The following is a 20238-nucleotide window of genomic DNA, read 5'->3' as shown; positions in this document are numbered from 1 at the left end:
ATTTAGTTCCATAATAGTGTTCTATTGTACCCAGACTTTCCAGTAAACTGTGTTCAAGGGCTTTTAAAAACTGTTTTAACAAGAAATGAATTTCAAACATTCTGTAACAGTCAGCAGAAATGACTAGTTTTTAATTTGCATTCTGCAAGTTCAATACACCAGATTCAGTGTCATGAAATGTATGCTTTAGTGTTTTGAAATGTTTGAATGTTATGCAATTGAACGTTATACAAAAGTACTGCATAGAAATCCTGATGTTTTATGGTCTTCTCTAACGCTTAGGCTGCAGGGAGCCTGCCTTTCATATGTCAAACCAGAGTTCCTGTTTGAACTGGAGGAGTTTAAATACTGGACAAAATTACAGGTAAATAAAAATGTCATCTTATATAATTGTAGTTACTTTGTTAGGAACAAAATACTCAGCAGTATGCTGACAAAAGTACAAACTGCCTGAAGGGCTCCTTTAGAGTTTCTAAAAATTTAATCAGCTGTACAAGGTATGCTGGGCTTGGATTGCTTTCATTTTGTCACACTGAGAAAATGAAAAGCTCACACACTTATAGGTTCTCCTTTAAGAAAACAAAGGCAAAACCAGTTCAAAAAGAGTGTAAAGTTAAGGTTTTTAGACGTGTTATATAAGAGATCTAAAAGCCAAAGTGATTTTGTAAATCAAAGCTTTCTTATTAAACTTATTTTTTGCCTCAGTAATGCATAATAAAAATGACATATTTTTAATCTGTATTGTATAATATATTCTGCCCTGCTGTTGCTAGGTGGTGGTGCCGGCAGTTATACTACCATTTAGCCTGACTTTATTAGACCTTAGAAACTAAGTAAAGCAGGGTCTGGCACAGCGAGTTTCGGTGACCTCATGGGTTGCTGCCAGAAGTGATATTGATATCCCACTAGGTGGCGTTCTTCCCTCTTGGTCATGAATTAAGCAGTGCTCTAGCATGGTGAAAGGGGACACTGTGCTGGAGTAAATACGGCCTTTCAGTTTAGATGTTAAAACAAGGTCTACCCTATTTAAAGACGCCATTGCACTATTCATAAGAGTAGGGATGCTAACCCTACTGTTTTGTCTAAATTGCACTTCAAGCTTGCTCATTGTACTGTAGCCCCCCTTCAGTAATTTGCTCCCTTGATTCAGTCGGTAAAGTCATTTCTTATCTCTTCACCTGATCTGTTGTGTAGTTGAGCAGTTAGCCTTGACTGACAGCTGCACCTCTCCCTGCTCTTTACACTGCGCTTCAGTGGTCAATGAAGCGTATCACCTTCTATATACTGTATAAAGCACTGTTTTATATACCGGAAGAACATGATGAGAAGAGGGCTTCCAGCCCATCTGTCCTCCTTGGTTTCTAACTAATTAATTGATCTCAGGATCTCTACCATTTCTTGAAAGAAGCTACGATATGGGTTTCAACAAAGTGGCAGGATGGACATGACATGATATTTTTATTTTTCCTTTTTCCAGGCATTCATTGTTCCACGTACGGGTTTAATTTGTGACCCAAGTCCGAGTCTGTCTTTGAATCATTTCATTTTATATTAAAGAGTTTATAGTCATCATCTCTTAATCATCTTGTCTCCATCATTTGTGGCTGTATGGAAGACTTGAAGATAACATACACAAATTATCCAGACATTGCACTGTCAGCCTGTCTGCTTTTTGACTTTGTAGTGCCAGCAGCACCAATAGAAGACCTTAGTCATTAAAGGGATAAATAATATTTGCTAGGTTCCAGTAGTTCCAGGGCTTCTAGCACAGTGTGCCAAGGATACCCTGGCTAATTCAAAACCACTCAGCTGTGGCAGCAGTCAGAAAGCAGTGTCCCACTGTTGCCAGGTCATATCAGGTTGATGGCATACACCACAAATGTATGGCCAGACCCACATCAAAATGAGTTAATTTTCACTGATTAGTCTCATACTGTAAGTGCCAATTTTCACTGGTGTGTTAATCTAATTTTAAAATGTAACACAGGAGGGCTTGGAGTTCATCAACACACTTGTTCTGCATGCATACCAACAATTCATTTGAGCTTTTACTGCTTTTGATTTTGTATGAAGGGTTGATCCCTAAAAAGTTGATTGTGCTGCAGTTTTAAGACAGGTACAGTAACTTATGTGAACTCTTTTTAAAGCAACAGAAATGTGAATTGTTTAAAGTATGTATAAATAGGAACTAGGTGAATGTGATGTGAATTTGGACTCAAGAAGTCAACCTAAATCATAGACACACATTGTATTACTGTAGGCATGGAGCTCAGTTCATTAACAGTTAAATGATAATGGCAAGAGAATCCATCAGAATGGTTTGTATTTATAACTAGGGGTAACATATGCTGTTCTGTGTCACTGGCCCAGGCTCAGACAGACAACGGAGATGAGGAGTTGAAGAGGCAGCAGGCTGAGAGTCTATATGGACTGGATGACATGTCATTTGAAGCCCTTAGCAAGCGTGCATGGACTGACGTACTGCTTCAGATTTACAAGGTAGGTTGGATTAGCCTAGCACACATCAGCTCCTTCTTACAGAGGGAGAAAGCACCCATGGGAGCTTTTATTAAGTCCCAAGATTTTTCCTGCATGTGTCTTTTGAACCCATTTTTTTTTAAAGAGTGACTGATTAAAAAGAAATATTATATGAATCCACAAAAGACAACAGGACAGTTCATTTCAGTTATTTTAAAGATTTTAAGAAAATGCTGACTTTATGGGATGGTGTCATATTTTGCAGCAAAATGCTATCGAATATTATAATGTGATGTTTTGAATATTTCTTCTTCTGCATTTCAGTTTAGGAGCCCTGTCCAGAAAACAGGTATACAAATAACAGAGACTTGAAAAAATATGGAAGATTGCCAGTCATTAAAAAGAAAAAATTTAGCAGCCTTAAATGCTTGAGTATGAGGTTTTTTGCATAACATTTTCTCCCTTTTCTTAAGGTGCTGGTGCTTTCTCGTGTTCCAGCAATTAATACTAGCCACCACTATGAATGGGATAATGTAGAAAACATTCCAAGAATCAATCCTGATCCTTTATCCAGCAACATTTATTCAACATCTGAAAGAAAGCTTCTCACCTGGATGAATTCTCATTATGAAAAAATGAGATCCATAGTGTGGAGTGATGGTTACTCTGGTGATAAAGGTACAGTATTAAGGTGTTTGTCCTGATTACTTGATTAACATTGATATCAGTTTTCTTGCCAGTACGTTTGACGTGTTGGCTCTCAATACAAAAAAAAAGTGAAAATAAATGAGTTACAAGCTACAAGCAATTTCCCTGAGAGTTAGAAGAAAAACATGTATACAGCACATTTTGGTTGCCAGTGGAGCTGCCAGTTTGGTTTGTGGCCATCCTTTAAGAAAACAGCCTATTGTAGAGGTGACCTGTGGACTTCTTTAGGAATGTTACAATTCCTGATTAAGGTATTTGTGTAGAAACCTTTAGCTCATTTTTGTAATGATCTTGATGAGAGGTTCATGGGGTCAAACCCCAGGTGGGCTTACTGCTGCCACTTCACCAGGACTGCTCCAGCACTCCCGCTTCTTTTTGTATCAATAAATACATACGTCTAGATTTGCATCTAAATCGAAATACCTTATTGAAACCTTTGGCTAAAAGTACACCAATAATAGTGCACATATATTTACATGTATTCCCTTACATTTACTGGATTTTCAAAATTTCTAGGATAGGATCGTGTTTTAGTTTAAGGATTAAACCAAAATAGCATTATGAGTTAAATATTCATGTAGGCTTTGTGGAGCTGTATCCAGTTACTAATCCAGATACAGGTAGTGTATCACTAATGGACAGACCAAGATTGAAACTCATCTTTTCTGGAAAGTGCTGCAGCCAGCTATTTTCAGACAAATTCAATAGCCAGCAATACAAATTCACATTATCATGATAACAGAAACCTGAAGAACACAACAAATTCACCTCTTTAATTCATGTCCCGCAGGACTTAGGAGTCATAGAAGTGCTTGTGAAAATAATGATAAGGTTTCCTTGATTTAGCTTGTGTTTAATTTGGTTAGCTGCTTAGTGTGAGATTCTTAACATTTGAAGCAGGGTAAATCTCTTTTTTAACCAGGTGAAATACCTTCTCCAGTAAGAGTGTAGCTTTTACACTCTTGAGCTCTTAAATCTGATATATTATTTCACTTTTAATTTCTAACCAATAGGATTTGACATAAAAGGTATTTGTTTGCATTTAATACTTTTTAACAACCTCATTAAGGGTTTTATTCTGAGAAGGACTTTTTAGCACAGTACTTGGAAACACATAATACATAATTTAATTCTAACTTTAATATGAGAACACCAACCAAATGTAAATAATCATTTCCCTCTAGATTAACAAAATGCTTTTACTGTGGAACTCAACTCAAGCTATGCTTGTAAAGTTTCAGTTAGGAGCTATAATTGACCAGTCTTATCAAGTAAATCAGATCTTAGTGATTGTAATATTATCTTTAAGGATTCTAAGTAGTGGAAGTGTATAGTATTTTTTAAAACTTATTAAAACTGCCCAACTTCAAAGACTGGGGAGCCTAGGAACCGCACACTAACCATACATTCTGTGACACATCGGACCCTTAAAACACATTGGGTGGCTATCAAACACAGTGGCAATCAAAAATATTCAGCCATTTCCCTTTTAATTGTTTAAAAGTTGCTGTCCTGGACATGTTTACTTCATTATTAATGTTTATTTTGCTGTTCTAATCCTGACAAAATATTTTATTATAATTGCAATATTCCTTTCCATCTCTGCCTTGGCCTTTCTCATCTCCTTTTTAAACTGTGCAAATACACCTAAACTGTATATATGGCAGTTATGCATCTAACCTGTGCAAATACAGCTACACTGACGTGAAAATGAAAGTACACTTTCTTAAGATTTTATGGTTTTACATATTAAGAGTTATCTGACCTAGTTCTCACCAAGTCCTGACAGTAGACTTTCTAAGTCTAACATGAGGTAAATCTAATTTTGTGGCAAATAGCACACACACATTTTACTTTGTCATCATTTATTAAACAAAAAAATCAGCCAACATTCAGAAGCTTGCGTGGAAAAGAAAGTGCACCCTCACTGCTTCCTTATTTGTTAAAAAGGTTAGAATCAGATTAGAATCAGATGCTAAACAAATACACATGATTAGTTGATCAGGAACGATGACTTCTGGAACGATGTCTTCTGGGCAGATGAAACCAAAATGGAGTTCGCAACGACACATTTGGTGAAAATCAAGCACTGTGTATCACCACAAGACCCTCATACCAACCATCAAGCTTGTGATGGAGGGGTGATGTTTTAGACCTGCTTTGCAGCTGCAGGACCTGGACTCCTCAAAGTCATTGAGTCCACCTCAATCCCTCTCTATACCAGTGCATTCTAAAGGGAAACGTGAGACCATCTGTCCAATAGCTTAAAGTATAGCCAAAAGTGGATCATGCAACAGGACAATGATCCAAAACACACCAGTAAATCTATGACTGAGTTGGTGAAAAAGAAAATAATCAGTATTTCATAATGGCCAAGTCAAAGTCCAGACCTTAACCCGGTTGAAATGTTGTGCAAAAAGAATTGTGCATAAATAAATGCTCTCAAATATCACCGAGCTGAAACAGTTTTTTAAGGAGCTGTGGGTCAGAATTCCTCCCAGGCGGTGTGAGAGACTGATAAACTCTTACAGGAAACGTTTACATCAAGTTATTGCTGGGGGAAAGGGGGTTCCACATGTTACTGAATTACGTTTTCACAGATGGCTACTGGATGTTGGCTGATTTTTCGATTAATAAATAATGACAATGTAAAGTTTGTGAGTTTTATCTGTCACACAAGGTAAGATTTATCTACTGTTAGGACTCGGCGAGGACTAGATGAAGGATAGCTAAAACATAGAATCGTAAGGGGGTGTACTGTCCTTTCACTGTATATATAGGGTAGTTATACATTTAATATGTGAAAGTGTCACAGCGACACTTTTTATAGTGGGGCATCACTTGCTTGACAAAAGCTGCCCCACATCACGAGCTGCTCCAGTTCAAGAACTGTTTGGCAAATGAACTCCACACTTGTTGGGTATCACTCATTCACTTTGTGTTACTGTATATTTAAAATTGTGCATCACAAATAGGACACTTTTTACCGCTGTTCTCTGAAAAGTAATGCAACAGTGTTAATCCTCCGTTGTGAGGATAGACTATTTGTCCCGTCCAAGAGGCATTACTTAGATCTAATTTCTTTTTCCGTGGTAACCGTCTGCACGAGAAGCCCTGATTGACTCCATCGATTGTGTTCACAAAACACTCTACAGCCCCGATATCAGACGGCACAGTGGTGTGGGCTGGCCAAGGTGCAATCACTCTTTTAATTCATACCTCACAGAGTCGGGAAATTCTGTGATTGCAGGGAGGTTTGAGACCCATAAGATAAATGAAGTAAACCTTGACTGTGTCATCTAAAATCTCATTTTATTGTAGTTGACTCTGACTTAATCAGTTTTTTGGTAATTGAGTAGCTGTTGAAAGCTTCAATACCTAGCTTGTGTCAACCTCAAAAGTAATTACTTTTGATTTCTTTTTCCTACCAGGTGGAGCCTGAATCAAATGACACATAATAGTTGAATTGTTCTTGAAAACTATACAGTAGAAATTCAGTTAAGCTCATTTGAGTTCTATAATTTCTATTAAAATAAAAAGCTAAAAATAGAATTTCACTTTACATATGCCACTTTTCTACCAAAACTTTGCACCAAAACGAAAGTCCATGTACCTTTCGATTAAAAAGATTAATCACTGCAGAAATAAGGTATGGTTGTTTTTGCGTGCAGACATGTGTTGTGTAATTGACTTTGATACATGGTGCTGAGTAGAAGAGACCATTGTCACACCTGAGTGGAGTGGTGTGCATTTATTTTTTTCTGAGTAACCCATAGGGGTTACTTAAAAAAGCACCTGTTTTAGAATGCAGCTGAGCAGTGCTGCCATAATGGGGCTGTGAATAAAGCAAATGATTACAAACGTGGAGCAACTTTTACTAAAACAAACATCCGAAGCTTTAAGTAAAAGCTTATATGTAAATCATGTAAAAGTAAACTCTTTGCAAACTGTAAAACTAGTATAATAGAACTGTGTTGGTGGACTGTGCGGTGCACTGTAGTGCAGCAATACTAATATAATTCAGAGCTGTTCCATCTAATGTGAATCGCATTGTCGGTAGCCAGGCAAAACTGTTGCTTTTGAGTGTTTTCAGGTGAATGTACACATACTGCCGCTTTTGTGTTTTTAATATTTGTGTCTTGATAACCAGGGGTTGTCATGGCAGGGATGCCTTGCCTTTCCTTAAGATGAGTTTAAAGATTTTCTTTGCACTTATCATCATCAGTGAGACACCACCCAGAGGACATGAGCAGAGGCTAAGTGGGAGTGTGCTTGAAACTGAGAACAGGAGGCACTTCTTAACACCTAGGGTTTAGGGTATATGTAACAAGCTGTCCAGCCATGTTTTGAAGCCCATAACTAGGCTTCTTTCAAGAACTGACTGAAGGAGATATTTGCCTCGAATAACTAAATGGCCTGAGTGGCTTTCTCATGTTTTGTCACCTTTCTTATGTTCGAATAATAAAATACACGTTTTTGCATTTCAAAGATCTGCATTAAAGAACACACCAGTGAGCACTAAATTAGTTACACAATTTAAGAGAAATACTGTAATGTATATGTATTAATTAAAATGTGGGATTTGATAAATATGAATGAGTCTGTCTAATCAACCTAGTTAATTAGAAATGGGGAAAAAAATGCTCATTCTACTCCTTATTTATTGATTTCTGGAATAAGAAAGATAAAAAAGCTGATCTCCAATGAAAATGAAAAATATGTTAGCATTGGAAAAAAGGAGAAAATGTCTTGCTTTCCTTTCAAATTGGTTGTAGTCAGGGTTGAGGTCAATTTTTGTTTTTCAGTCTCAATTTTCATTTGATCAATTCTAATTGCTTTTACATCTGAGGCTTTCTTTGCAAATATGGATATATATTTATACAACATGTTAAACATACTGTACATTAAATACTGTGACGTACAGGACTTATAAAAGTCATATTAATTAGTTTGATTTGCACACAAATTGTATTTACATTTGACATGCTTTATATATTTTAATTTAATAAAGTTCATGTTTTTCAAGGAACAGAAAATGATTAAAGGATTGTAAGAATTAGTAAACTATTTTACATTAAAACAAAAAATTGAACACCATGTTGTTGTATTCGTAAAGTGGAACAGAGAAAGATGGGCCTACACAGACTGACATACTGACTGAGTGACTGGCCTTCTCTCGTTTATAAACAAAATAATTCACTTACAGTAATTAGAGTATTTCAGTAACTAGCCTTTATATGCATTGAAAAAATGCACATTTGTCTAAAAGATAAAATTATGTATTCTATAATATACAGTACGTTTCGGTTAAATGCAAAAGTTCAACTTCATGCTTCATCCTTAACTAAGCTTGGTTGTCAGTTGTTTCATGTCCTCTCCCACATTATCAAAGGCTCTGGATTTCTTGGAAGTTTGGGCGGAAAAAAAGTTTTTAAAAAGGGACACGGATTTCTTCATGGCTGTCACACGGATAAAGCCTAATTTCAAATCTTAAAGCGAGTTTCAGATGGGATCAGAAAGCAACATGCGTCAGAGTTAATGCTCTTGAAAGAACCTGTCAAACGGGGAAGTAAGAGATGATGTGCCTCACATCTTCGAAATCAATTATGAATCCAGCTGTTAACGAAGGACAAGGCCAACCGCTTCTATACACTTCAAAACTCCATTTTTGCCATAACTTTAAAATGTATCATATTTTTGGCATATTATACTGGCTTCTCATTAACTTGGGCCATGCCACCTCCATTTAAGATTGATAACTTCGATATAGCTACATTTATTAAATCTATTGCATACAGTACCTGATTTGAGAGACTTTAATCATTTTTTTCCAACAGTCTTTTATTCATCTTTATAAGATGTATTTTATTAAGTGCAGTTTTACTTCAGTACCGTATTAATGGATACAATATTCACTTAATTTGTTTTCAAAGTATTTTCTTTAATTTGAGTTCTTGATTTATTCCTTATGTTATTTACACATTAAGTACAGTACATGTACTGTACATGTTGAAGTTTTGTTTCTTTCAGCCAGCAGAGAAATAGATAATTTAATATTATTCATACTGTAGGTTGCTTTTTAGATGGTATAAGTGGTTAAGCAGGTGTGTGAACTGACAGTAAACTGGAACGGTGTTAAATAGTGTCAGTGTAAAGAGGAAAAAGTTATGATCATTAATCAAATCTATCTAAAGCACCCTTTTTCATTCTACAGGCGATGGACCCCCTTCAAGATGGATAGTGAACTTTGACCTTGATCTTGCAGATGGTCTGGTATTGGCAGCTGTGCTAGCAGCATACTGCCCATTCCTGGTTTGTAGTTTTCTTTGCTTCTCTTATCTGCAGATCACAGCTGTTTTGAAGTATTTTTACATAGTGAAAATATTTGGTACATATGTGAAATATGACTCTTGGAATGCTGATGAGTCACCAAACCTCTCAGAAGTACAAATACTATGTAAAACCTGTTTTTCTTTCAAAACCTCTAGTTTTTATAACTTCACATATTGTGATTTTAAGATTTTTTTCACATCATTATATTTTAACTTGCGTGCGTCTTACTAGCTTTAACATGGGTGGGTGGTATGAATTTCTGTTTACATAGCTCACGTCTTGCAGTAAAAAGAATAGAAAGTGTTATTAAACATCACTTGTTCAGTGACACATTTTTCAAAGGAAATTATTTAAGCGTGAGAAGATATCTTTTACATAGTGGGCATATTATATGAGGATTATGGAATTGGTTAGCTCTAATTAATAAACAAACATACTAGTGTTTAAACTATAGTATTGTATGATAGTTATCACTAATACTTACACTGTAACACTTTCAGCTGCAATACAATTTCACAAAATTTGGAAAAGCATGTAACAGGTGCACTGATTTGTTGAATAGATTCTGGCCATTCCACTGGAGCCAAAGTGCTCCAGTAAACTCACCACACAAATCAGATCTCATTGAGGAGAACAGAGTAATGAAGGCAGTTCATAGATAGGAAATATCAGGAGGCCATGATTGCTAAATCCCAGGGGGGAATTTGGCCACAACACTGGGGTTAACACCCCTACTCTTTTCAAGAAATACCTCTGGGATTTTTAATGACTACTGAGAGCCATGACCTTGATTTTAGGTCTCATCCGAAGGACGACGCCCCTTTTTACAGCATAGTGTCCCCATCACTATACTGAGGCATTAGCACCCAAACAGGCTATTTAGGCATAGAAATAACATTAAAGGAAGCAAACCTTTTACTTAAACACTATTATAGTATGTACTATAATGATATAATGCTGAGTTTAACTAAACATGATTTATCTACAATATTTTATGTTATTTGTTGCAATAAACATAATTACATTTATTTTCTTCCAGATTTCAACTCACTTTAAGAAAATGTACACTAATTCTGTGAGTCCAGAACAGTGCCTACACAACAGCCTGGTCTTGGTCAGTGCTTTCCAGGGCATCAGTCTTGATATAGATATCCAGGTAATCCATAGACTGGAACCAGAAGTGCTGAACGTACTGTATAGCAGTTCATTCTGGAAGACTATTCTCCACATTCATAATGCTGCAAAGCTGTATTTCTTTTTGAGAGTTTCTATGTACAGTATGTTGTTTTTATTATCAATGTGTTTACTGTACCTGACATCTTAATCCAAGGTGATTTAACTAAAAAAATAAATTAACTATAAAATATGGAGAAACAATACATAACACAGTGTTGTAAAGCAAAATACTTTGATAAAATAAGCATAGTAACTAAAAATCACAATACATTATAAGTAAAACATTACCATTTTTAAATGAGTCATAGGCTCTAAAAGTACAGATTCTACCAAATAAAAATGGAGACAAATACAGTACAAGACACAGAAAGATGGAACAAGACACAGGCTCCCATGGGACTGTGCTTATAGTACTGAGCATTATTTTGTGAACCTCTTGCTAAATTTTGGAAGAAACAAATTAATTAGAAAATCAAAAATGTCCACTTCAAACATTGTAAATGAGATTTGAAATGGCTTCTCAAGTAGTATCTGATTTTCTTCCACATCCCTTATCATAATAACATTAAAAAATGTTTATTGTTGATGCTAATTTCTAGTGGCCTGTTTTTAAGCCTAGCAGGCACTACTGTTGCATTTTATAATACATTCTGTCAAATACTGAGATTGAAGTTAATTAATATTACGTTAACGCCATAGGTGGCCTCATTTCTGTGATTCAATATTTATACCTGCTGTTTAATGTACTGGCTTCACCAAGATCTGTCAGTTCATAACGTGATTCACTGCTAAGACTTTGTAAACAGTCCATTTATTGTTGGATTTTCACAGCTGTTTTGTGCCTGCACTGCACTTTGGTACCGGTATCACACAGAGATCCCCATAGAAAGACAATTCTTGTAGAGATGGCAGACTTTCAAAAAATTATGTCGGTAGAAAGCCTTCCAAACCATTATTTCAGAAGATTATGTTTTTTAAAAATAAAAAAATAATATATACGGTTAAGATAATTTCCCCTATTTTTTTCTTTGACATTATTTTTAAAGGATACAGTAGCTACACAATTTACAATTCACAATTAAATCATAAATAATATTCTAGCCTGAATTACAATCGTCTATCAAAATCTTTTCCCCCACTCTTTGAAATTTGTTACTGCATTGTATTGATTTGTTCTGAGCTTTGTGCTTTGAAATGCCTTGCTTTATATATCTGTTTGCCCACAGGCTACTGAAATCTCTGATCCCAATCCTGTCCTCATGTTGATGGCTTGTGTTTACCTGTATGAGAAACTGCCACAGTATATTCCCAAGGAGACAGTTTATTTTGTTGGAAGCCTGCATGATACAATAGTCAGACAGGTGGGTGGGATAAAAACAATACACCTTTAAACAAGCTGCCCTTGTTTCCCAAGATTTAGTTGACAAAACATGACTAGAAATGGTACCTTGCTTAGATGTAATACATAAAAGACTCACTTTTGATTTTTTTTAATTTAATGGAGCATTTTGAAAGTTTCTCACTTCCCTCTGTCTTGTTTCAATTGCAATTTCAGTATTATGAATCTCATATTATTGCTTCCTATGAAATGTACAGGTAGTACTAATATTAACCCCAAAATTCTTTAAGTATTTAAGATATACATGTACTCCATTTTGTGATTTTTATTATTAAGGATAATTTGGATTTAACATTTTTCAATGAGCACAGGTTTAAGCAGTTACTAAGTGACAGTTTTATAAAGTCCTTGGACTTTATACGAAGATTGATTTCATGTTTATAGTGATACAAAAAATATTTTATGGAATTAAGTGTGAACCTGTCAAATCTTTTAATAGGTACGACTGAAAAATCCAAGCTTAAAGCCATTGGTGTACAATGCCACAATTGTGGGGCAAGACTCTGACAACTTCTCTATGCATAAGGGAAGCACAGTAATTGTCCCTTCAAAGTAAGTAATTTCAACACTGTCAAGTTTGTATTTCCTGGAAAACCCTTTTAGAATTATATCTGAACTTAAAGACATTAATTAAATAATGCAAGTTCTTTGGTTTTGTCTTACCTTTAGAAATGCAGCAATTTAGAATATTATCTTGTCGTTTTACTTTGTCTTGATTAGTGAAATTGAAGGTTGAATTTTGACATATGTTCAGAAAAACCTTTTTTATATTAATATAAAATATTTATATTATATTATCTTGGACTTGTCATCATTTATGTCTTCTATTTAACCCATGATTTATAACGTCCATTTTCAAAACCTTCAAAAAACTAACCAGAAAAAATGTCAAGTACTGACAACACCTTAACTCTACAGATATATACATTACAGTACTACAGCTGAAATACATAGGGCTAATCAGACCTTTACTGCTCAGGCAGCATTTACTTTGATAACCTTTCCTCTTAAAATAAAAACTAATTAAAAATTGTCCACAAATTAAATAAAAAATCTTATTGCAAGTTGTACGTTTTTTTAACTACTTTCAGAACTGAGGTGGTGGAGAAATGTTCATTTTATGTAGAAAAGTCCTTCATGTAATTAAATTATACATCAGGCAGCTGATGGTGAGTGGTACTGTACTGTATATGTAAATTTGACCCTGCTGCGATAGTAGTCTGAACTACCAGAATTCACCTTTCATCTATGGTCTTTTAATTCCTGAAAACATACAGATATATTACTTTGATATTTTACTTTACATTTCTTTTATTTCAGGAGAGTGTGGATGTACATTTTGTAGGTTGTGAGGCTCCTGTACATCCATAGCATGCCCACAGTATTTATCTGAAATAACACTTGATTTAGATAGCAGGAAAGCAAAGATCCCCTAAACTTTCAATTTACTTTAAACTGTGCTTGTTATTTAGCATGGCTTGTTGGTTTCTCATGCTTATTGTGTTAATTACTGAAATCCATGTCAGTTGACAGTATTTGTTAAAAATACAACTGAAAAAGACCCCTTTAAAATTTGTAGATATACAGGTACTAAATTTACACTGAGCTGTGAACTGTTAAGTTTACTTTGTTTAGAATACTGTATTCTGTACAGGTGTCAGTACTGGGAACACTGCCTTACTGCATTACTGGTCATTACTTATTTCAGTTCTTATTGTTACAAACATCTTTGTGTTTTTTAGAACCTGCCCTCCTATCACAGCTGTTATAAAAGGAGAAAGTACTATTGAGTACTTTAAGTACAGTAAACATACAGTATGCTATCCCTTTATAGTATTTTATTTAAGAAACTTAAAAAACAATTAAAAAGACCAGCAACAATTAAAAAACACTAAATACATAACACCGAAAGAAACAAAAAGAGAAACACACAGCCAGACAAAGAACAAACAGCTAAAGTTAGCTTACAGTATGTCTTTTTACAGTTGTTGATATAAGAACAGAGTCAAAATCTACTGTATAATAAAAGTAACCACAGAATGACTGGGTGTGTAAAAGAATACTGAGTACAGTAGTGCTTATCATTATGTGCCGTTTTGTTGGTGGACAACTAGGTGATACACGTCTGCTGGGACAGAGTTTCCAAATTCATGTCTCTGAGTGGTGACAGGGGACACTGTGTTGTATTGTAGATGTGACACTTAACCAAGGTGCAGACTGACCATGCTGTCGTTAAAGAGCTGTGGAACCGTTCGTGACAGATGGGGTGTTAATTCCTGTTTTCTGGCTCCACTCTGGGCTAAATTCCACAGTGTGGCCCCCATCAATTTCTTCCCTTATTCATTTGGTGGTAATTTTAAAAAGCAGTCACTCTTGTTTGAGTATGTCATGGTGTCAACTTTGTGTGAAATCATCGCCTTGCAGGGGACAGATGGATGTGTCCGTGCAGCTCACAAGCTATTTTCTACGGCCCATGGAGGCCATGCTGCTGTTCACCCCCAGAGCAACTTCCGGGACTTTAGGAGGAACCCTGGCATTTTCCCTTAGGTCGCAGATCAATAACATCGTACCAAGAGTGAGTAGGAAACCAGACGCTTTATGCTTTGTGTGCTGTCCACATAAGCAGAACCGATAGGCTCCGGGAATACAAGTAGATAGATTCATACTTTGTGGGTGTGATGAATAGATTTGGACACAGCAACGAGAGGCAGATATAAAGGATTAATAGATAACAGCTGTTTTGTAGTGTGACCTTTAATGTAGCTGTGGACAAACCTTTCGGAGATGTTGCTTATTTGATTTTTTTTTCACTCTATTTTTCATTGTGTTATACATTTTTTTTCCCAGAGTACTTTGAAGTGCAAATCTCCATGTTATGAGGTGAAGAAAATCCTTTTGAAAGTGACGAATCCTTTCAGTAAAGATGCCAAGTTCAGGTGGGTTCCTCTGAAGCCCAGAGAATGTAAAGAAATGACTGAGAGCTCTTATCATTGGAACTCCTTGGGCGTCCTCTGTAGCTTCTACATGATTCCACATGGAATGAATCAGCTTTGATGTTACTGGCCGGGATGTTCTGTCATAATATCCGAACCCTGGTTCAGAGTGTTATATTGCTGGATGGATTGAAAACATTAAAAAAAAAGAAAAAAAAAAGGGCGGAGCGGTGGCTCTGTGGCTAAGGATCTGTGCCTGTGGCCAGAAGGTTGCCAGTTCAAATCCCGTGGCCGGCAGAGGAATCCTGAGCAAGGCCCTTCACCCCAACTGCTCCAGGGGCGCCGTATAAATGGCTGACCCTGCGCTCTGACCCCAAGCTTCTCTCCCTGTCTGTGTGTCTCATGGAGAGCAAGCTGGGGTACGCGAAAAGACAAATTCCTAATGCAAGAAATTGTATACAATAAAGTGATCTTATCTTATCTTACATACGTATACCAATTGTTTAATAGTTACAATAATTCCATTTTAGGACTTGTAGAATGTATAGGAATATATTCATTTTGTTATAGGCAGGCTTATACTATTACTGATCATTATGAAAAAAGGAATTGGGCAGCAGTAATTTCCTTATCAGAGGTGTCATTTAATGCCACTTGGTACACTACTACTACCATCACTATTACTCTTCATTACCCTGTGTTACCAGATCACTGTTTTCTTTCCTCTTTATGTCTCGATTCTATGAAAATGTATTGCCAAATATTTTCAGCTAAAGACCCAGAAGAATCTCTTGTTATGTCTGAGTTAATTTACTGGAACAGACCGTTTGCATGACAAAACATTTGGCATCGTAAGAATTTTATATTCACGTTACTATTTAATGTATATGAATGAATAAGTAAAGATGTGCAATTCCCTGGTTATTTGTGTATCAGCAAATTGACACTTATCTTCTTTATTAATCATCCATGATAGAAGGGTAGTAAAATACAGTGTAATATACTGTAACATTTTCAACTGACTGACAATGTCTTTGGATAGGTATATATATTGATATATATGATAGATATGTATTGTTGTACATTAGATTTGCATGTATAGATATCAATCAATGGACAGCCTTGTCAAGTCCCATCATACTGTATATGTTTTCCATTCTTTTCAGCTTTATGAACTGGAATGAGTTTCAAACTGCATTAAAAAAGAGGAAGCTATTGCTAGTGTCATCCAGGCAGCTGGATAAAAAAATATAGAAACTTTAGGTAATCTTATCAATAAATAGAGGCAATGGGGTGTTTGTTATCACTATCGGCTTACATTCAGTTGTCGTGTATGTAGTGGTGTAGGGGTACGGCCATTGTGGGTGTGAGGGGAGATCATAGTATGATGGGCTGCTGGCTGTGTTATATGGGGTCTCTGAACGTCTGTGTTTCAGTGTGCCCTGCGGTGGACTGGTGCCTGCGGTGCGGTCTTGTCTTGCTACCCGCGTTTCCGGGGCACGTTTCGGAATAAGCAACTTGCCGATAAAGGATGGAAGGATTTATCCTAGATAAAACTCTCTGTCAGTCAGATGAAACAGTGTGATGCAGGTTTGAACAGACGTGCATCACTTCTAACAGGATTTCATTATTCTTTTAGGGTAGACATTTTTGTTTGGCTGCACTTTTCTAAGGTGTTTTGCTGGCTGCTTGTTTTTTGTTTATGGTCGAGTTTGAATATAAAGGATATCAAAGTCTATCAAACTATGATTTATAGTGTTCTGCAATACCTTGGGGGCATTCCAGAATTGATGGTGTGCTGCGTGTGCTTGTCAAGCAATCAATATTGTTACCTGGAAGTGAAATCTCCTTCACACTACCTGAACATCATTACTTCTTCAACACATCATTTCTTCAAGGGTACGAGCTCCTGCCTCTTGATGAGAAATCTTTCATATGCTGCGATATGGCCCAGCATGCTGATGATTTCCATTAATCTAGAACTGACTTGACGGGGAATTTAATGAAAAAATGTATTTTTGAGATGCAGAGCACACAAACGTATTAAGTGCTTATGTTAAAATATGCTGCATCCCATGAAAATTAATTTAAATTTTACAAATTTGTTTTGTGAGTGAGAGCATTCTGCTTAATTCGTTCTGTACTTAATTGTTCAGACTATTTGAGTTACAGCTTTTGAATGATGGATAAATATATACTACATGTGGTTATCATAGGTAAGAGTTATGGAGAAAATCTAAAATTTGAACAATATTATTGTATATTATTAACTTGAACATATATAAATTATATGGGATTACCCCCAACAATGCTGATCCCCATTTATAGAACTGGTTGGTCTGAAGAAACTAGAGTACAGTACCTTGCTCATTGTACAACTGTTATGTCTTTACCGGAGGCCCAAAAGTTATGAGACCATAGCTTTTCCCACTATGCTATGCTGCACTATGTAAAGACAGGGGGGAAATTAAATTATAGGCCACCTGTTGGCCAGTCCCAAAATCAGAAATGTGTTTGCTGTGCAACACGTAGCTAAACTCTTTATGCATGGAAGTCCAACTTTATTTATCAATTTACAATAGTTACAGTATATACAGTCTTTTGAGTCAGATCGTTTTTGTTTTCTCTGTAGGTAAGTAAGGTCTTGTAATCCATTAAAGGTATTTCAAGGTCAGAAACTTTACAGTGCATTGTATGAGTGCTCTTATGTAAGCACACATGGAAAAAGTGTGGAAGCAGCCCCTTTCACAAGTCAGTCCTGAGCATTTCTGAGGCATCAAACTCTCTGTACAGTACCTGCTTCTCAGTGCCCATGGTTCCTACTGTGTGACCACAGTATGCTAAGCTCTCATTTGTAGATCTACACCACCTGTGGGTTTTACTTGTGGGTGACGAGGATCCTAACAGTTCCTGTGCTCACTTTAAACCCTCTGACCTTTGACCTAATAATAACTTTTAATTATAAGTGGAAACTCAGGATTCGGTGATGTAAAGACAGTTTTCCTAGCTTACCTCTGTACAGTATATTGATACCAGATGTGTAAAAAGATACTATGATACAAAAAGGTTTTCTGCAAGCTGTTGGCTTGGCAAATATTGTCTTCCCTTGTAAGGTAGTACTACTGTATATAGCTATTCTTTTCTCTCTCAGCGTGCATTTTTATTTTCCTCTTTTCTATAAAAGTTTTTATATTCTTTATCATTATCAATAAGTAGTAACATTTTCATGTCCCCAAGCGATTTCATGATTAAATGTTGCTGTGTACTTTTGAGAAGGTACTGTAGGGCATAGTGCTTCAGCTGTGACAATTGCCAATGCTGTTCTGATTTCAGAGTCGTTTTGGTGGAGTCCAGACAGAATCTGATCAAGGGCAGAACAGAAACTGGACACAATCAAGACTCCAAGCACAGGTGACAATATTTCTTTTTGTTTGAATTTGATTTGGTTTGTAATACTGAGTAAATGACTACAGTGCCATGCAAACATTGGAAAGGGATTTTAAATGTTTCGTCTAAAATATTGAAAAAGGCTTAAAGAAATGGTAACTGTTTATGAATAGAATAATTAAGGAAGACATTATTTATTTTACACGATTCTCTTTTAATCAGTGTGAATTCCAAAACCACCACCATGTGTGTTTCTGTGTCTCTCTGTGCCCTGTGATGGACTGGCATCCATGTTGTTGTTGTTATTAGTTTAGTGCTTTCAAGTTAGTAAAAAAGTACAATTTAGATATTACAGTATCTGTAAATTGAGAAAAATCTAAAAGTGCATGTCTGTGCATACTGAATAGACGTGGCAGGAGGGGGCACCTATCACTTGGACCCCTGGAGTTTTTGCGCGTACGTCCTGTGTGCACAGTATGTGTGTTCTGCTTCTGACCACAGCTCAGGCAGACACACTGATTCTGCAGAGGAAATAGAAGTGCTAAAGTGGCACTGTGAGCTTTGGATATAACACTCCACCATTTAGCGGGAGAAAAGTGACATTTGATTCAGTCTAAATCTCTTTGGATGCTTTCAATTTAAAGAGAAAAGTGGTTATAGAACACCCTGGTTCTCAGAATAGGCCACTTTAATTTATTGTTAAATTGCCATCTGAAAGCCGCAATGGTGCTGTAATCTAATATATGCTAACTGGTCTTTCATTTGTTCTGACAGATCTGCAGCAACCATAAATTTACTGGAGAAAATTATGTATAGAAGATGCTATACAATGTGTCAATTTGTACGTAATCTTATGGAGAGTTATTCTATCCTGCTCTTTAAAAGATTTCAGGGTTTACTTTGGATGCTTTTTCTGTGACAGGCTCTTGTACAGTATGTGAGCACAGACATTGAGTTGCCATTTACTAGATTTTTACTTTTTAGCATTACTTTTGCCAGCCTGCACTGTTTTGAGATAAGTGGAGTTCAGCTTGCACGAGTGTCCCACAAACAGAATGTACTGTATTTTCAATGTTAAAGCTTAAAATGAAACACGTTAAAATAACAATACAGTATTTGTGAGAAATTCTTTTGATACTACTGTACATCCCCACACGTTTCTAGTCACAAACTACTTAATTGCTCACATCCTGCTTAACAGAAATTAAGGCATTTTTATCTTATTGATTATAAAACTTTGTGCGTATTGAGTAATAGTAATATTTCTATTGTTATATTCATACAATCCATGTGGTACTAAATTCATAGACTCCACACCTTTTCATACATTTAAAAATAATCAGTAAATACTGTATGCAGATATACATTTAGGTTTATGGGCCAAGGTCATTTATATGAAACCTTTTGAATAAATCAAATCAATTATAATCAATATTGTTTTCTGAAGATTTCCAGACTCACTCTAATTTTGGAGCTTCCAAAAATATCTACCAATATTAATCATTATTTTGATTGACCTGTTTTCTTGATTTCTATTCTAGATAATACAGACTCCTGTGTGGTTTCTACCCCAATATGTAAAAAATAAAGAACTATAGTTATTAAATAAATGGATACCCAAATGGTGATATAAAACATTCTAAAGAAGCAGCATAGTTGAATAAAAATGAATCTTTAATTTACCACACATGTCTTTAAAGTAATATAGCACCTTGAGCACCAGTATTGTACTCTGTATCTCTATTCATTTACAACAATAATCCCAATGCATCTGGAAAGCAAAGCTGTCATTCAGTGGCTAACTCATTGTCAGGTTCAGACTTT

The 20238-nt window shown here is 35.9% G+C and overlaps 1 protein-coding gene across 1 annotated transcript in view; it reads left to right on the top strand.

Annotated features, from left to right (window-relative positions):
* The window catches only part of LOC148835680 (cilia- and flagella-associated protein 47-like), a 219514-nt gene that overhangs the window by 43299 nt on the left and 155977 nt on the right, over positions 1-20238 (top strand). Inside the window, exons 31-40 of the mRNA XM_088913434.1 lie at positions 283-364; positions 2371-2499; positions 2952-3156; positions 9401-9498; positions 10559-10675; positions 11922-12056; positions 12534-12646; positions 14519-14669; positions 14942-15030; positions 18361-18438. Coding sequence (XP_088769560.1) covers positions 283-364; positions 2371-2499; positions 2952-3156; positions 9401-9498; positions 10559-10675; positions 11922-12056; positions 12534-12646; positions 14519-14669; positions 14942-15030; positions 18361-18438 — 1197 coding nt within the window. The remainder of the gene's footprint in view (positions 1-282; positions 365-2370; positions 2500-2951; positions 3157-9400; positions 9499-10558; positions 10676-11921; positions 12057-12533; positions 12647-14518; positions 14670-14941; positions 15031-18360; positions 18439-20238) is intronic.

This window comes from Atractosteus spatula, chromosome 4, assembly GCF_055471065.1.
Source record: "Atractosteus spatula isolate fAtrSpa1 chromosome 4, fAtrSpa1.hap1, whole genome shotgun sequence".
NCBI classification, from domain to species: domain Eukaryota; kingdom Metazoa; phylum Chordata; class Actinopteri; order Semionotiformes; family Lepisosteidae; genus Atractosteus; species Atractosteus spatula.
The sequence above is the reverse complement of the archived record's forward strand: the minus strand, read 5'-3'. Positions and strand labels throughout refer to the sequence as shown.